General features: G+C 52.5%; 1 protein-coding gene across 4 annotated transcripts in view; it reads right to left on the bottom strand.

Annotated features, from left to right (window-relative positions):
* The window catches only part of ULK1 (unc-51 like autophagy activating kinase 1), a 210060-nt gene extending 194801 nt beyond the window's left edge, over positions 1-15259 (bottom strand). For 2 of the 4 annotated variants that reach the window (XM_086942658.1, XM_086942659.1), the window contains exon 1: positions 13408-15239. In XM_086942658.1, coding sequence (XP_086798784.1) covers positions 13408-13497 — 90 coding nt within the window. In that variant the 5' untranslated portion in view covers positions 13498-15239. Of the gene's footprint in view, positions 1-13407 lie in introns of all 4 variants that reach the window. The other 2 variants (XM_086942657.1, XM_086942660.1) reach the window with 2 other exon arrangements.
* Positions 15260-16098: the final 839 nt, after the last annotated feature.

Raw genomic sequence — 16098 nt, forward strand, 5'->3', positions numbered from 1 at the left:
GGACATGTCCTGCTCCCACGCTCCCACTGGCTCCATCCCAGGGAGAGGCCTGCAAGCTGTGCGCTGCGACGCCACGCCACGCCTACTGGGCGCTATATACACGCAAAGAGGTCTCACTTTGTCCCAGGACCGACCCCACCAGAAGAGCTACAGAAACGACTCCATCAGCCACACGCACTCGTGGGGACCGCGCCTTTGTTATTCCTCGAACATCTGTTTTACATACGAGGACTTCAACGTCACCCACGGGTCACCTGGAAGCGCGTGACATACACAGTATATAAGACCACAGGAAGACTCCACGAAAGAAGGGACACCCGGGGAAGGGGCTCCATGAGAAGACATTAAAATGAAAGATTCATTGGTGAGACTCCAGTGAGAGCTCGACTACAGGATCAACGCAAAACAAGCATTGAAAGTGCAACAGGTCTCGCCTTTGAATAAGTTAAAGCCATTTGCTTTGCTAATAGTATTGTATAGCAAAGCAAATGGCTTAAACTTAATAAAAGCAAAACACACAATATGATGGACAGAATGTTGCACAATGGCAAAGCATTCACCCCCAGTCACAGAGCTGGGTTTAATCCATCATTATTTTGCTCACCAAGCCACCTCAGTTCAGACATGGCCATATGCCAATCAGTCTTGACCCTGTGCCTCATGGAAACAGTCCCGCCGAACTGCCAAGACATGTCTTCCCTGGACCAAAATCAAGCATCCTAGGACCGGTTTCTGGCTATCAGCCGTCTTCAGCCAGGATAGCTTGACTCCAGTGGCGTAGTGAGCACGGACCCTCGTCTGGGCATGCCCTTCCCACATAGAGGCACAGGGTCAAGACTGATTTGCATATTTATTCATTTTTTTATTTCGAAGTTTTATATAGCGCAAACAAGACTCATGCGAGTATCAGAGCACACAGGGTCAAGACTGATTTACATATGGCCATGTCTGAACTGGGGTGGCTTGGTGAGCAAAATAACGATGGATTAAACCCAGATCTGTGACTGGGGGTGAATGTTTTGCCATTGTGCAACATTCCGTCCATCATCTTGTGTGTTTTGCTGTTCACCCTATGTGGGAAGGGTATGCCCAGACGTGGGTCCTGTACTCAGTACGCCACTGGAGTCAAGCTATCCTGGCTGATGACGGCTGATAGCCAGAAACCATCCTAGGATGCTTGATTCCGGTCCAGGGAAGACATGTCTTGGCAGTTCGGCCTGGACTGTTGAGGCACAGGGGCAAGACTGATTTACATATGGCCATGTCTGAACTGGGGTGGCTTGGTGAGCAAAATAACAATGGATTAAACCCAGATCTGTGACTGGGGGTGAATGTTTTGCCATTGTGCAACATTCCGTCCATCATCTTGTGCGTTTTGCTGTTTAACTTAATAAAAGGCGAGACCTATTGCATTTTTAATACTTGTTTTTTTCTTTTCTAAGTCATGTATGGCAAACGTTAAGAGCCGATGCAAACATGTTACTTTCATGATAGCAAAAAGAAGTAATATTTTTCAGGTTTCCAAATTTTTTTTTTTTATTAAGATGTCACCAGAAATGACACCACGTAACCTTTGGCAAAATGATTCGGTAACAGGAAATCATGTTACAACGGACACAGATGAGATTAAATGACGCCCTTGCTTCTGAGCCAGATGGCAAAATATGAATTGAGTAATGTGGCATCTAAACAGTGCAGTCATCCTTAACTCCCTATAACATCTCATCAGCAGCAAACGGAACTGTGTTAGTCAGTATTGTTAATAACTGCAGTATCATTTTTAGGTCTCGCCTGTCGATGCGCATGCGCATCGAGCAAGGCGAGAGTATTGCGAGTTATCCACTCTTTGGCAACACTGCAAGGAATCGTGGCGATTCCTTGCAGTGCCCGTGACTTTTAAGGTCAATGCGCATGCGCATTAAGCTTATGCGCATGCGCATTGACCTTAAAAGTCACGGGCGCGTGCACGTCCGTCTCCTAACAACACACACACACCCTCTCCCCCGCTCCGCCCCCTCCCGCCGTGTCGCATTTCTCTTTCTCCTCCCCCTCCCCTCTCTTTCTTCCGTCTAACGCCGTGTCGCACCTCTCCGCCCCCTCCCCGCTCCGCCCCCTCCCTCCGTGTCGCATTTCTCCTCCCCCCTCCCCTCTCTTCCGTCCGTCCGTCTTGTTATTCAACGCTCCATGTCTCCAGGCACCAGTCGGGACCTCCTGCTTCCCTGGGCCTCTCACCGCGGCTACAAGCGCGCCCCGGGTCTCAACGCACCACCACAGAGGTGCTCAGGCCGCAGAGCCAGTCCACCGCAGGCTCGTCTTCAAATCCGGTTCGGAGCGGGATCCTCGGCATTCAATCGCAGTCAAGACAGGTCTGCCCCGTATCCCGCGGCCCGGCAGACAACACCCAGTATGGCAGGCATGTTCAGGCTTTCATCGGCCGGCTTTTTTCATTACTTAGTGGCACCTCACCCCTGATTTGTGTTGAGAACCCAATAGGAATGCATACTTTTTTCGAGCAGACTCCCTTCCGTACTCCTGTCCCCCTGCTCTCCTCTCCGTTGCCCACCCCCTCCCTGCTGCACTTGCACATGTGCATCTCCTCATTGCCTCCATAAGTTACTTCCGGTGTTGAATCGATAGTACAAGCAAAGCTGCTGAAGCGTGACACACACCCATCGTTTTCGCCTATTGTTTTTGGATGGCACATATCCACTTGTTTCTGTTGAGGGGCACCGTACGGATGCTCTGTCAGTGTGATCTCTCCTTATGTTTTTATAATTATAATGTGATGTTGTCCATTCTTTGTCCCTGCACCATGTAGTTTGCTGACATTGACCCTCAAGGTTTTGTAACATTGTTTCAGTCTCGTTATTGCGCCGTGTGCTTGTTAGAGCAACAAAAACAAAGCTGGTAATACGCATAAAGTAAAAGATTTGCCAGTCAGCATCTATACTGCTAGTTGAAGCCTCCCTAGCCAAGCTGTTGAAAATCTTTTTATATGTGGCGCGGAGAAGGAAGCGGGTTCATGTTTAATTCCAGAACGAAAATTATTTCTGTTACAAGTCACGGCCTGCGGTAGTGAGTGTGAGTCTGTATACTGCAGCACCTTTGTTTGACAGTGGCTCCTCCATAAGCTATCCTCGTCGGCCATTCCCTAAGTTGTCAAGAAAAATGTAGTGTCTTCCTTTGTAGGTTTATTTTCTAAATGAGCAACACATCATTCAGTAGACTTGTAATAAATAGATTTAATTCATACATTGGAAATGCCTTCTGATTTACTGTCCTTGTCATATGCACTCTCCTGGCACTATGGAAAATGCCTTGCTTGTAGAACACCGACACCTCTCTTCTCTCTTGAAAGTTCGAAGACATGAAAGGGTATCATAAACATGCCTGATTAACTTCCAAATAGTAAACCAAAGCCTGCTATAACCCAAACCTCACTAATCTCCATGTCACAGTGCAACCATCATCATTCCAGCTGTGTCTTAAAAAATGGCATTTTGCTGTTGTGAATAGCACATTAGTGTCCACTTGTTTTTTACAGAAAGTAGTCACACAAGCACAGTACACAAAGCTCCCCGGCCTGTAGTTCAAGCCCCACCCCACGCAGCACCTGCAGGGGGCTGCCTGATAGAATCAGACTGCCCACACCCCTCCATAGGCGGTATTCCGGTGCTATTGTGCCCACTCTGGTAATCATGACGCCCCCTGCTGCGTGCATTTACAATGTGATGCGTTCCTTCCGCTGGAGGGCAGATTCGACCACACACTGTTCACAATCACAAGCAGGCTCTGTTCTGCAAGGTGCCGGGGGACCTTCCTGCAGCCCACGCGTTTCTAAAATGTCAGTTCCGTAGGTGTTTCCGACAGCCCTCCCCGCGGCTCACAGCACGTAACTTTCCTTAAGGGATGTTGTTTATCTCGTGTTTTGTTTTCTTTTTATAGGGATATGTTTTTATGCATTTATGACAAGGTCTCGTGGCGGTGTCACCTCGCATCCCAAAATACCTACCCCCTCACCCTCAACCCCTCACCCTCAACCCCTCACCCTCACTCACCCTCACCCTCACTCACCCTCACCCTCACTCACCCTCAATCCCTCACCCACCCTCACCCTCACTCACCCTCACCCACACTCACCCTCACCCACACTCACCCTCACCCACACTCTCCCTCACCCACACTCACCCTCAACCCCTCACTCACCCTCACTCACCCTCAACCCCTCACCTACCCTCACCCTCACTCACCCTCAACCCCTCATCCTCACCCTCACTCACCCTCACCCTCAACACCTCACCCTCACTCACCCTCACTCACCCTCACTCACCCTCACTCACCCTCACCCTCACCTTCACTCACCCTCAACCCCTCACCCTCACTCACCCTCAACGCCTCACCCTCACTCACCCTCAACGCCTCACCCTCAGTCACCCTCAACCCCTCACCCTCACCCACCTTCACTCACCCTCACCCTCACTCACCCTCACTCACCCTCACTCACACTCACCCTCACCCACCCTCAACCCCTCATCCTCACTCACCCTCAACCCCTCACCCTCACTCACCCTCACTCACCCCCACTCACCCTCAACCCCTCACCCACCCTCAACCCCTCACCCTCAATCCCTCACCCACACTCACCCACACTCACCCACACTCACCCACACTCACCCACACTCACCCACACTCACCCACACTCACCCTCACTCACCTTCACCCTCACTCACCTTCACCCTCACTCACCTTCAACCCCTCACCCTCACTCACCCCCACTCACCCTCAACCCCTCAACCCCTCACCCTCCCTCACCCTCATTCACCCTCAACCCCTCACCCTCACTCACCCTCAACCCCTCACCCTCACTCACCCTCAACCCCTCACCCTCAATCCCTCACCCTCAATCCCTCACCCACACTCACCCACACTCACACCCACACTCACCCACCCTCACCCACCCTCACCCACCCTCACTCACCCTCACTCACCCTCACTCACCCTCGCCCTCATGCTAAAGATTTACAAAAAAAAACCATTAACAATTCTAAAAGCACTAACTCTAATGCTGCGAGACCTATTGCATTTCTAATGCTTGTTGGTCCTTCCCTTATGTATGTGGTGTTACCCTTGTTCTATTGCAGAAATACCTGATTTTTTAAAAATCTTTTCTACCTTTGACAGTTTCTGTATTTTAGTATTTTGTTCTTAAGTTTTGAAATAGAACATATACTTAGGGATGTATATGTTCAGGGGCAGCCTTAGGCATGTGCAAGATGTGCACCTGCACAGGGCCACCAAACCCCAGGGGCCGCCACGGCAATATATATCCTTAATATAATAATCCTCAGAGGATGGGTACAAATTTGCTTGGCGGCCCCTGGCAGGGATTTGGCGGCCTCCAGCTCTGTTCCACTTTCAAACAACCTGACCCCCCCTTCTTCACTGGCCTCCGCGCTCCGCCCTGCCCGGACCCCCTCTTCCGGGGCCCCCTACCTACGCTCCCTGCCCCGTGCCGCCATGAGCCTAGAGCCGCCCCTGATATGTTTGATGTTATATTATATCCTGGGCTTCTTTGTGATGGCCTAATCATATCTGTTATATAGACTAAACATTTTATTAAAAGCCCACTCACTACGAGTTCCCACAAATAACAAGAAACTGACTTCCACAAGTTCGAGCAGCATACTATTCAGGTAGGTCAAGGTGATGCTAATAGTTGTCTTCGGAGCGTTTCAGAGCACTGGAACATTTGTAATATTTAAAGGGACACGGAGAAGTAAATCTATTTTGCTGTGCTCTCCAGTGCAACCTGATTGAGAGTTACCCATGTTTCTATTTAAAGCATCCTCTCTAGTTTCCCACAACGCTGCCATGCTGCACCCACTTTCCATGAAGATGTGAAGGCATTGATTACATTTGGAATTACATCCTTAGGAATATGTTAACTAGCACACTATATGATGTACTGGAAGGCAACACAATTCCCACACAGTGGAATGAAATGTCTTAGGGGTTGTTTTAAAGTTGTGTGAATCCTTGCCATCACTCAAAAGCTTCGGAGGTACTATCAACTTTCTTTTTTTAGAGTGCCTACATTTCCTACTGCTTGCAAATCAAGCCCTTTTAATTTATGGTGATAAGTTTTTCACATGGAAAGGTTATTTGCCTTCCACTTCAGAGTTTGATTAGCAATGCAACTAACAACCATTGACAAAGCCAATAGTCCAGACTTCTTGTAGGTATGATGTTACTTGTTGAATCATATCTGAATGCAATGACAGAAACAGCAAAATACAAGTCAGGCGGCACACTATGCTGAGCACAGATTTTTAGCTTATGCGTTTTTAAGACACGCCCTTAATTACATTGGCCACGCCCCTTTGAGAGACCCTCCAGTTTTTGCATCCCACTTAAAGCTCTGCTACAAACGATGTACTCGTTAACATATATCTGTATATAAAAATAACTCACATTCCCAGAAATGAAATTGAAGGGAAATTACATTTCACCAGTGACTTTTCATAGCAACATACCATGTCTTAAGTGCGAAACACTTCTTGTAAAATCAGGGGCTCCCCCCAATACAGACTGACGGTAACCATGTATGAAGTCTTAACGTCGAACTGGCTTTGCCGTTAATGCGCTGTATTACTGTCACTTAAAAATAACAACAATACCAGTCTTGTAGCCAGGCGTGCTTAGTTAATTTGGAAAGCCAGGAATGCGGATAGTCCGCTTCCTTCAGATCCAGGAAACGAAAAGCAGCGCATCCCTGAGGTGAGCCAGAGATCGGCAGGTTCCGGGAGTCCGCCCAGCATCGGAGGAGACGAGGTGGAGGGCGGCTCCGGGCAGGGGGCGTGTAGTATCCGCGGCCATCATCACAACCAGCGAGAGACCCGCGGAGGTCTGTTTACCTGGGAGGAGATTCGCTCGGGAGCTGCAGACACGTGAGATGAGAGGTGGGGTTAACCGTCACACTGTCAGGGCTGCTGCGCCGAGGAGGTCAACCGTCCCCGGAGTTCACAGGTGGACGTCGTGGAAGTCTGTGCCACTGACCTGTCCTGATGTAGCGCTGCGCCCCCCCCCAAGGGACGCTAGACCACTGTCACTCCAGGGGGCACTGGACTGCTGTGCCTATAGCATATATAGTGTGTCGGCTTAGGGGAGCGGGAGGGGGAAAGGCTTGTTTCACCCACGCTCAGACCTGATAGTGGTATAGCGGTCAACTCTCCCTATGTAGCGCCTACATGAGAAGGAACTTAGTTGCTGCATTCATCCTACACTTCATGCTTAATTAAGCACAGTTGCACGCTCGCCGACCCAAGAGTGGAGCCCGCATCTCTGGCTCCCGTTTAAACAAGCGCCCGCCCGCCACGACGTACACTTTCGTCTTTTTGCCATCCCACTTGGACGGGCTTGGCCTGACTTCCTTGTGGCGTAAAAGGTTTATTATCTTCTTTATGAGGCCATCTGTTTGAACCCATAAAGAAGATAACAAACCTTTTACGCCAGCAGTAAGTCAAGGCAGCCAGTCCAAGTGGGATGGACAAAAAAGATAAAACTGTACGTCAGAGGATGCTCTTTCCCAATGGCTGGCCACCGTTTAGCATGAACGGTGAAGCCGGCCAATGGGAAAGAGGGGCGGGGCTTAAAGCTAGCTAGTGAAATATTCCAATATCACTAAATCTCGCCAGCGAGACTAAGCATGTGCGCAGTCTTACGCTAGGCTTCGACCTAAACAGTTGATGGACAGAATGCAGAACAATGTCATACATTCACCCCAGTACAGAGACCTGGGCCTAAATACATCGTTTGTTTTCTCACCATGCCCTTCCAGTTTGGACCCAGCCATATGCAAATCAGTCTTGACCCTGTGCCCCATGGGAACAGTCTAGCTCGAGCTGCCAAGCCAGGTTCTCCCTGGCTTGGGAGCTGGTAACAAGCATCCTAGGACCGGTTCCGGAGTTTCACCCCTCTTCAGCCAGGATAGCTTGATTCCAATGGCATGGAGAGCACAGGACCTATGTCTGGGCATTCCTGGTGCACTTGGGGCAAGAAAGCAAAAGACACTTAATTGATGGACGGAATGCAGAACAAATCAAAACATTCACCCCCACTCGAGATCTGGATTAAATCCATCATTCTTTTGCTCACCATGCCACCCTAGTTAGACCTGGCCATATGCAAATCAGTCTCGACCCTGTGCCTCATGGGAACAGTCCAGCCTGAAATGCCAAGCCAGGTATGAGTGGGAGACACTTGTGAGGACCGGTGTGATATTACACTGCGCTGCTGAGAAGTATCACTGGGAGGCACCTGTGAGGACCAGTTTGAAATTACACTGCTCTGCCGAGAGGTATGAGTGGGAGGCCACTTATGAGGACCGGTGTGATATTACACTGCTCCGCACTGCTGAGAGGTATGAGTGGGAGACACCTGTGAGGACCGGTGGGATATTACACTGGTCCGCACTGAGAGGTATCAGTGGGAGACACCAGTGAGGACCGGTGTGATATTACACTGCTCCGCACTGCTGAGAGGTATCAGTGGGAGGCCAGCTATGAGGACTGCTGTTATTTTACACTGCTCCGCACTGCTGAGAGGTATCAGTGGGAGGCACCTGGGAGGACCAGAGTGATATTACACTGCTCCGCACTGCTGAGAGGTATCAGTGGGAGGACACCTCTGAGGACCTGAGTGATATTACACTGGTACGCACAGCTGAGAGGTATGAGTGGGAGACACCTGTGAGGCCGGTGTGATATCACACAGCTCTGCGCTGCTGAGAGGTATGAGTGTGAGGCACCTGTGAGGACCAGTGTGATATTACACTGGTCCCCACTGCTGAGAGGTATCAGTGGGAGGCACCTGTGAGGACCGGTGTGATATTACACTGGTCCCCACTGCTGAGAGGTATCAGTGGGAGGCACCTGTGAGGACCGGTGTGATATTACACTGCTCCGCACTGCTGAGAGGTATCAGTGGGAGGCACCTGTGAGGACCGGTGTGATATTACACTGGTCCCCACTGCTGAGAGGTATCAGTGGGAGGCACCTGTGAGGACCGGTGTGATATTACACTGGTCCCCACTGCTGAGAGGTATCAGTGGGAGCCCTGTGTGGACCAATGTGATATGACACTGCTTCGTACTGCCAAGAGGTATGAGTGGGAGACACCTGTGAGGACCGGTGTGATATTACACTGGTCCCCACTGCTGAGAGGTATCAGTGGGAGGCACCTGTGAGGACCAGTGTGATATGACACTGCTTCGTACTGCCAAGAGGTATGAGTGGGAGACACCTGTGAGGACCGGTGTGATATTACACTGCTCCACACTGCTGAGAGGTATCAGTGGGAGGCACCTGTGAGGACCGGTGTGATATTACACTGGTCCCCACTGCTGAGAGGTATCAGTGGGAGGCACCTGTGAGGACCGGTGTGATATTACACTGGTCCCCACTGCTGAGAGGTATCAGTGGGAGGCACCTGTGAGGACTGGTGTGATATTACACTGCTCCGCACTGCTGAGAGGTATCAGTGGGAGGCACCTGTGAGGATCAGTGTGATATTACACTGGTCCCCACTGCTGAGAGGTATCAGTGGGAGGCACCTGTGAGGATCAGTGTGATATTACACTGGTCCCCACTGCTGAGAGGTATCAGTGGGAGCCCTGTGTGGACCAATGTGATATGACACTGCTTCGTACTGCCAAGAGGTATGAGTGGGAGACACCTGTGAGGACCGGTGTGATATTACACTGGTCCCCACTGCTGAGAGGTATCAGTGGGAGGCACCTGTGAGGACCAGTGCGATATTACACTGGTCCCCACTGCTGAGAGGTATCAGTGGGAGGCACCTGTGAGGACCAATGTGATATGACACTGCTTCGTACTGCCAAGAGGTATCAGTGGGAGGCACCTGTGAGGACCAATGTGATATGACACTGCTTCGTACTGCCAAGAGGTATGAGTGGGAGACACCTGTGAGGACCGGTGTGATATTACACTGGTCCCCACTGCTGAGAGGTATCAGTGGGAGGCACCTGTGAGGACCGGTGTGATATTACACTGGTCCCCACTGCTGAGAGGTATCAGTGGGAGGCACCTGTGAGGACCGGTGTGATATTACACTGGTCCCCACTGCTGAGAGGTATCAGTGGGAGGCACCTGTGAGGACTGGTGTGATATTACACTGCTCCGCACTGCTGAGAGGTATCAGTGGGAGGCACCTGTGAGGATCAGTGTGATATTACACTGGTCCCCACTGCTGAGAGGTATCAGTGGGAGGCACCTGTGAGGATCAGTGTGATATTACACTGGTCCCCACTGCTGAGAGGTATCAGTGGGAGCCCTGTGTGGACCAATGTGATATGACACTGCTTCGTACTGCCAAGAGGTATGAGTGGGAGACACCTGTGAGGACCGGTGTGATATTACACTGGTCCCCACTGCTGAGAGGTATCAGTGGGAGGCACCTGTGAGGACCAGTGTGATATTACACTGGTCCCCACTGCTGAGAGGTATCAGTGGGAGGCACCTGTGAGGACCAATGTGATATGACACTGCTTCGTACTGCCAAGAGGTATCAGTGGGAGGCACCTGTGAGGACCAATGTGATATGACACTGCTTCGTACTGCCAAGAGGTATGAGTGGGAGACACCTGTGAGGACCGGTGTGATATTACACTGGTCCCCACTGCTGAGAGGTATCAGTGGGAGGCACCTGTGAGGACCGGTGTGATATTACACTGGTCCCCACTGCTGAGAGGTATCAGTGGGAGGCACCTGTGAGGACCAATGTGATATGACACTGCTTCGTACTGCCAAGAGGTATGAGTGGGAGACACCTGTGAGGACCGGTGTGATATTACACTGGTCCCCACTGCTGAGAGGTATCAGTGGGAGGCACCTGTGAGGACCAGTGTGATATTACACTGGTCCCCACTGCTGAGAGGTATCAGTGGGAGGCACCTGTGAGGACCGGTATGATATTACACCGATCTGCTCTACCCAGGAGCATCAGCGGCAGGCCAGCTGTGAGGATCGGCCCGTATTACCTCTCAGCAGGACGGAGAGGCCAGTTGTGAAGTCAAGTCTAGTGTGATATTACACCGATCTGCTGAGCAGGTCCGAGTTGCAGCACAGACCGTGGCACGTGTAGTCCACGTGTATTCTGCTGAGGTCTAAATGCGTCCCAAACACATGTTGCAATCCAGAGAAACGAGGCCCAGGCAGTTTACATTTCACTGATTCAGTGACATTCATCACCACCACGTTTTAGGAGTGTTTACACACTGCGCTGGGGAGGCAGGTACCCCCCCCCCTCCCTCCAACTGCTCACAACAATACGCTGCAGGTTGGCTCGAAAGAAGCGGATCCGCAGCACGGCGGCCTGGGAGGTGACCAGGCCAGCTCCTACCAACGTCCAACCTAACGCTGCCTGTCTCCTCCTCCAGACTTCTTGGCACTAGGCCTTTCCCGCGGGCGGCCCGTGGTGCCGAATAATCACCAATAAATAAACAAGTATATTCTGGGAAGAGTACCAGCGAGCAGCGTAATATTACGTAATTCTCACTAGAAAACTTCCACTCTGTCTTCGTACACGGGAGCGGGGTACGAGCCCGGCACGGGAGCGGGGTCCAGGGGGTCCCAGCACGGGAGCGGGGTCCAGGGGGTCCCAGCACGGGAGCGGGGTCCAGGGGGTCCCAGCACGGGAGCGGGGTCCAAGGGGTCCAGAACAGGAGCGTGGCCCGGCACGACCTCTGTCCACTTGTATCTTGTCCTCCTGGGATGGACCCCAAAGGCGACAGACGGACTGGAACCCAGGGGGGCCCTCTGGGCTGCAGAGCTCAAGGGAACCCTGGAAATGAGGCCATCGACTTCGGCCTGCATGGGAATGGGCCCCCACCGAGACCCCCCTGTATCCATTCGTGCTTTAGGCCCCTAATACGAAGCGACCGCGCAGGCACAGCTGGAGCCACGGGGCCCAGGCTGCGCCCCAGGAAGTACCCCAAGCTTTTGAAGGGTTTGCTTCGTTCCACCCCGAGTCTCCCATCTCATACAATCCTGGTTACGCAGGGGAGGTTTGTGGTGTCAACTCGGCTGAACTCCGTGAAACTTTAGATGCTTCAAGTGCCCCTAAAAGATCGGGGGGGACTGAAAAGCAGAGACTGGAGCGTCAGGGAGCTTCTGGGTTTGTAAGGTAGTCTCACCTGCAGTTTATTCGGTAAACTTGGGGTCCCCACCCTCTGCCTGCCCGGGGCGCCGGTGATACCAAGCCCTGGCCTCTGGGGGGGGGCCTTGACATACACATATAGTGCGCAGAGCTGCCAAACTCCGCTCGGGAGCTGCCCTTTCAGGGAGGGACGGTGGAAACAGGAAACAACAGTCTCCAGCAGGAGCGACAGGTTCTAAACACCTGGGCAGGAGCTCCTACCCCTGCCCCCCACCCCCTGATCTCAGCCTGTGAACCCGTTGTCTCACGAACCCCACACTACTGCCACTCTGAGCTCATGGCGAGGCCCTGCCCACGTGTCCACAACCGCGGCCAAAGGTCTCTGCAAGCCCCAAAAGCGCGGATCTTCCGCAGGCTCCTCGGTCTCACTCCGTCTCACGCCTTACACACGCTGCGTGAGAGCAGCACGTACGCAAGACGGGTGACAGGATACAGGCATCGTGCGTGTCCCATGCAGTCCTGCAGCGGTACGGGAGGGGACAGTCCTATTCCACCCCTATGAGTGTATGGGGTGCAACCTCACTGTCCTATTCCACCCGTGTGTGGTGCCGAGTACACCTGCAGCAGGAGAGGATGGGGTGCATCCACACTGTCCTATTCCACTTCTGTGTGGGGTTGAGTAAATCTGTAGTATAAAAGCGGAGGGGAACACATCCTCGCTGCCCCATTCCCTGTGTGTGATGCCCAGTACACCTGCAGTAAGGAAGGAGGGAGGGCGCATCCTCACTGCCCTATTACCCATGTGTGATGCCAGTACATCTGCAGTATGAGAGGGTGGGGTGCATCCTCGCTGTCCTATTCCACCTCTGTGTGATACTGAATACATCTGTAGTATGAAAAGGGGGGGGGGGGGGGGCATCCTCGCTGTCCCATTCCCTGTGTGTGATGCTAAGTACACCCATAGTATGAAAGGGGAGGGAGGGCATCCTCGCTGTCCTATTCCCCGTGTGTGATGCTATGTACGCACATAGTATAAAAGGGGAAGGGGGCATCCCCACTGCCCCATTACCCCTGTGTTATCCACAAAACCTGCAGTATGGAAGGAGAGCAGCGGTTGCATTCCCACTGGCGTATTCTGTCCTGTGTGTCATTCTATGAAAAGAAGGGATTTACATTTTCAATAAATAACAATCTGCTGGCCCTGGACAGGCTCCCAGAACAGGAAGAGGTTACCTCTTTGTGGCGCCCCTTGAAGACAACCGCGAAGGCGCCGTGCCCGATGAGGTCCTTCCGGCTGAACTCGAACTTCCCCACCGTCTCCATGGCCGCAGGACACCCGGACAGAGGACTTGTGGAGGGCCAGAGAGGCAATCAGCATTGGCCAGGGTGCTGGAAGAGCAGGGCTGCCCGCTGGTCGCCTTCCCGAGAGCACAGACTTTGCACCACTGCCCCCAGGACACCGGTCTCTCTGGTCATGGTAGTGGCTTCCACCGTGAGGCAGGCAGAGGGGAAGGCCGGGCTCACTCTGGCAGGGACGGGCCCATGGACCAGGGGATGCAACAGATGGCAGGTGCCGGGCAGCCTTCAATCCTCACCGGCCTGGCATGGAGGCCCAGCCACTGCTAGTTCAAGCCTCTGATGGGACCTCCACGGTCCTTTGCGAGGGTCTCCCTGCGAGCCTTCCAAGTGGGATCGTGACCACCTCAAACCCACCTCCAGGATGCACAGGGGGGGCCTGCCCACCTCAGTCTGTACAGACAGATCTTGGCCGTCCCACCCGCCTTTCTTGGTGTGGTCTGATGATACTGGGCTTTTTCACACACTCCTCCTCGCACAGTATGGGGTGGTGGATTCCTGAGCCAGTCCACCTTAAACTGGCAGTGTTTACACCAAGATCTTCAAAGTTGGTAGATTCTTGAGCCAGTCCACCTTCAGCTGGCAGTGTTTACACCAGGATCTTCAAAGTTGGTAGATTCTTGAGCCAGTCCACCTTCAGTTGGCAGTGTTTACACCAGGATCTTCAAAGTTGGTAGATTCTTGAGCCAGTCCACCCTCAGCTGGCAGTGTTTACACTGGGATCTTCAGGGGTGGTGGGTTCTGATCCACTCCACCTTAAACTGGCAGTGTTTACACCAGGATCTTCAAAGTTGGTAGATTCATGAGCCAGTCCACCTTCAGCTGGCAGTGTTTACACCAGGATCTTCAAAGTTGGTAGATTCTTGAGCCAGTCTACCTTAAACTTCTTCAAGGGGTGGTGGATTGCTGACCCAGTCCACTTTCAGTTGGCAGTGTTTACAACGGGATCTTCAGGGGGTGGTGGGTTCTGATCCAGTCCACCTTAATCTGGCAGTGTTTACACCAGGGTCTTCAAAATTGGTAGATTCTTGAGCCAGTCCACCTTCAGCTGGCAGTGTTTACACCAGGATCTTCAAATTTGATAGATTCTTGAGCCAGAACACCTTCAGCTGGCAGTGTTTACACCGCGATCTTCGATGGGTGGTGAATTATTGAGCCAGTCCACCTTAAACTGCCGTGTTTACACCGGGATCTGCACCAGTCCACCTTAAATCAGCTTAAGTCCGCAGGGGGATCCGAGCCGGACCACCTTAAATCCATGGGTTTTCCATGGGCTCGTCAGCCACCAGGGCCCCCGCTGAGAGCTGATTGGAGCGCCCGGTCACTCCACCGCCCCCTACCCTGCGTGGGGGCCGGAGTCCAGTCAAAGATTCCACCTTAACACCCCTGGCCCAGGAATGGTCGCGCCCGTTCCACCTTAAAAGCCGAGCCTGCCCGAGGGTTCGGACGGGTCCACTTACGGTCCAATAAACAGGGGAGGGGGGGTACCACTGCTGGAAGGACTGTCGTTCCAACTTATCTACCGTGGCGGTTTTCAGAGCTCCTTAAACAGCAGCGGTTGTTTCGCAGCCGCCGTGTGTTGTCCCCCCGACCCGTTCGTCTCTGGGGTTCCGATTCCTGTCTCTGGGGCGGTCGGACCCCGCTCAAGTCGGATCAACCTCTCCGTAGCGTTGACAGCAGCTGCACTGCGCGAGCTCTGGGCCGCTGACAGACAAAAGGGGGACGAGCTCGCGCAAGGTTTCCGCCCCCCGACCAATCAGCTCCAAACAGTGACAACCCACCACCAATCTGCGGCCGAACTTTCTGCTCTTTAACCAATCGCCGGCCGAGGGCGGTACGCAGGTGCACGGTTGACAGCAGGTATCGTCGACGCTACTGACAGAACAAAACAAAGAGATTTTGGTAGAAACTTCCTGACGTCTGCCCAATCAGAGGCAGCGTTTTGCTCATGCGCACAAGGCACATCTGCCTAGTAGATGCAGGAAACGCCATCTTGGAATCACCCGAAGCCAGGCCCGAGCCAAAGAAGCTCATTCTCTGTTTATGTTTACAAGCTCCAGCTCCGCCCTCCATGTGGACCAGGTGAAGGCCTGTGACAGAGGCCCCGCCCCAACTCCAGGGGCCAAGGTTCGCCAACGATACAGACACAGCTTCAGTGTGCTTCAAGGGTCCCAGTAGCCCTGTGTGGCAAAAAGGATACACGCATTAAGGAGGCTGGGGAGCATGTATATTTAAATTTAGATTCTAAATCCCCAATCGGACTGAATATTGAAGAAGATCTACATAACTTTCTGCAATAAGGGGTGTTGGTTGTTCTATATCAAAGAGCAGATTTCATACATCTATCATGCCCCCCCAAGTAAATTCACAGAGGATCTGCGAGGCTGTAGTAAAACTGGAAAAAAACTAGGCTCCTGCGTCATAAAAAAAAACAGCCCCCCCACCTCCAAGCCTAAAAATGCCCTGGGGACCCATCTCCCGGGGCTAACATCTTTATAAAGGGATAGGGATGTTTGGCCCCCGACCCAAGCCTGTAAGAGGCCATATGGCCCCCTCACTGAGTCTGAA

The sequence above is a fragment of the Lissotriton vulgaris genome, chromosome 11 (assembly GCF_964263255.1).
Source record: "Lissotriton vulgaris chromosome 11, aLisVul1.2, whole genome shotgun sequence".
NCBI classification, from domain to species: Eukaryota; Metazoa; Chordata; class Amphibia; order Caudata; family Salamandridae; genus Lissotriton; species Lissotriton vulgaris.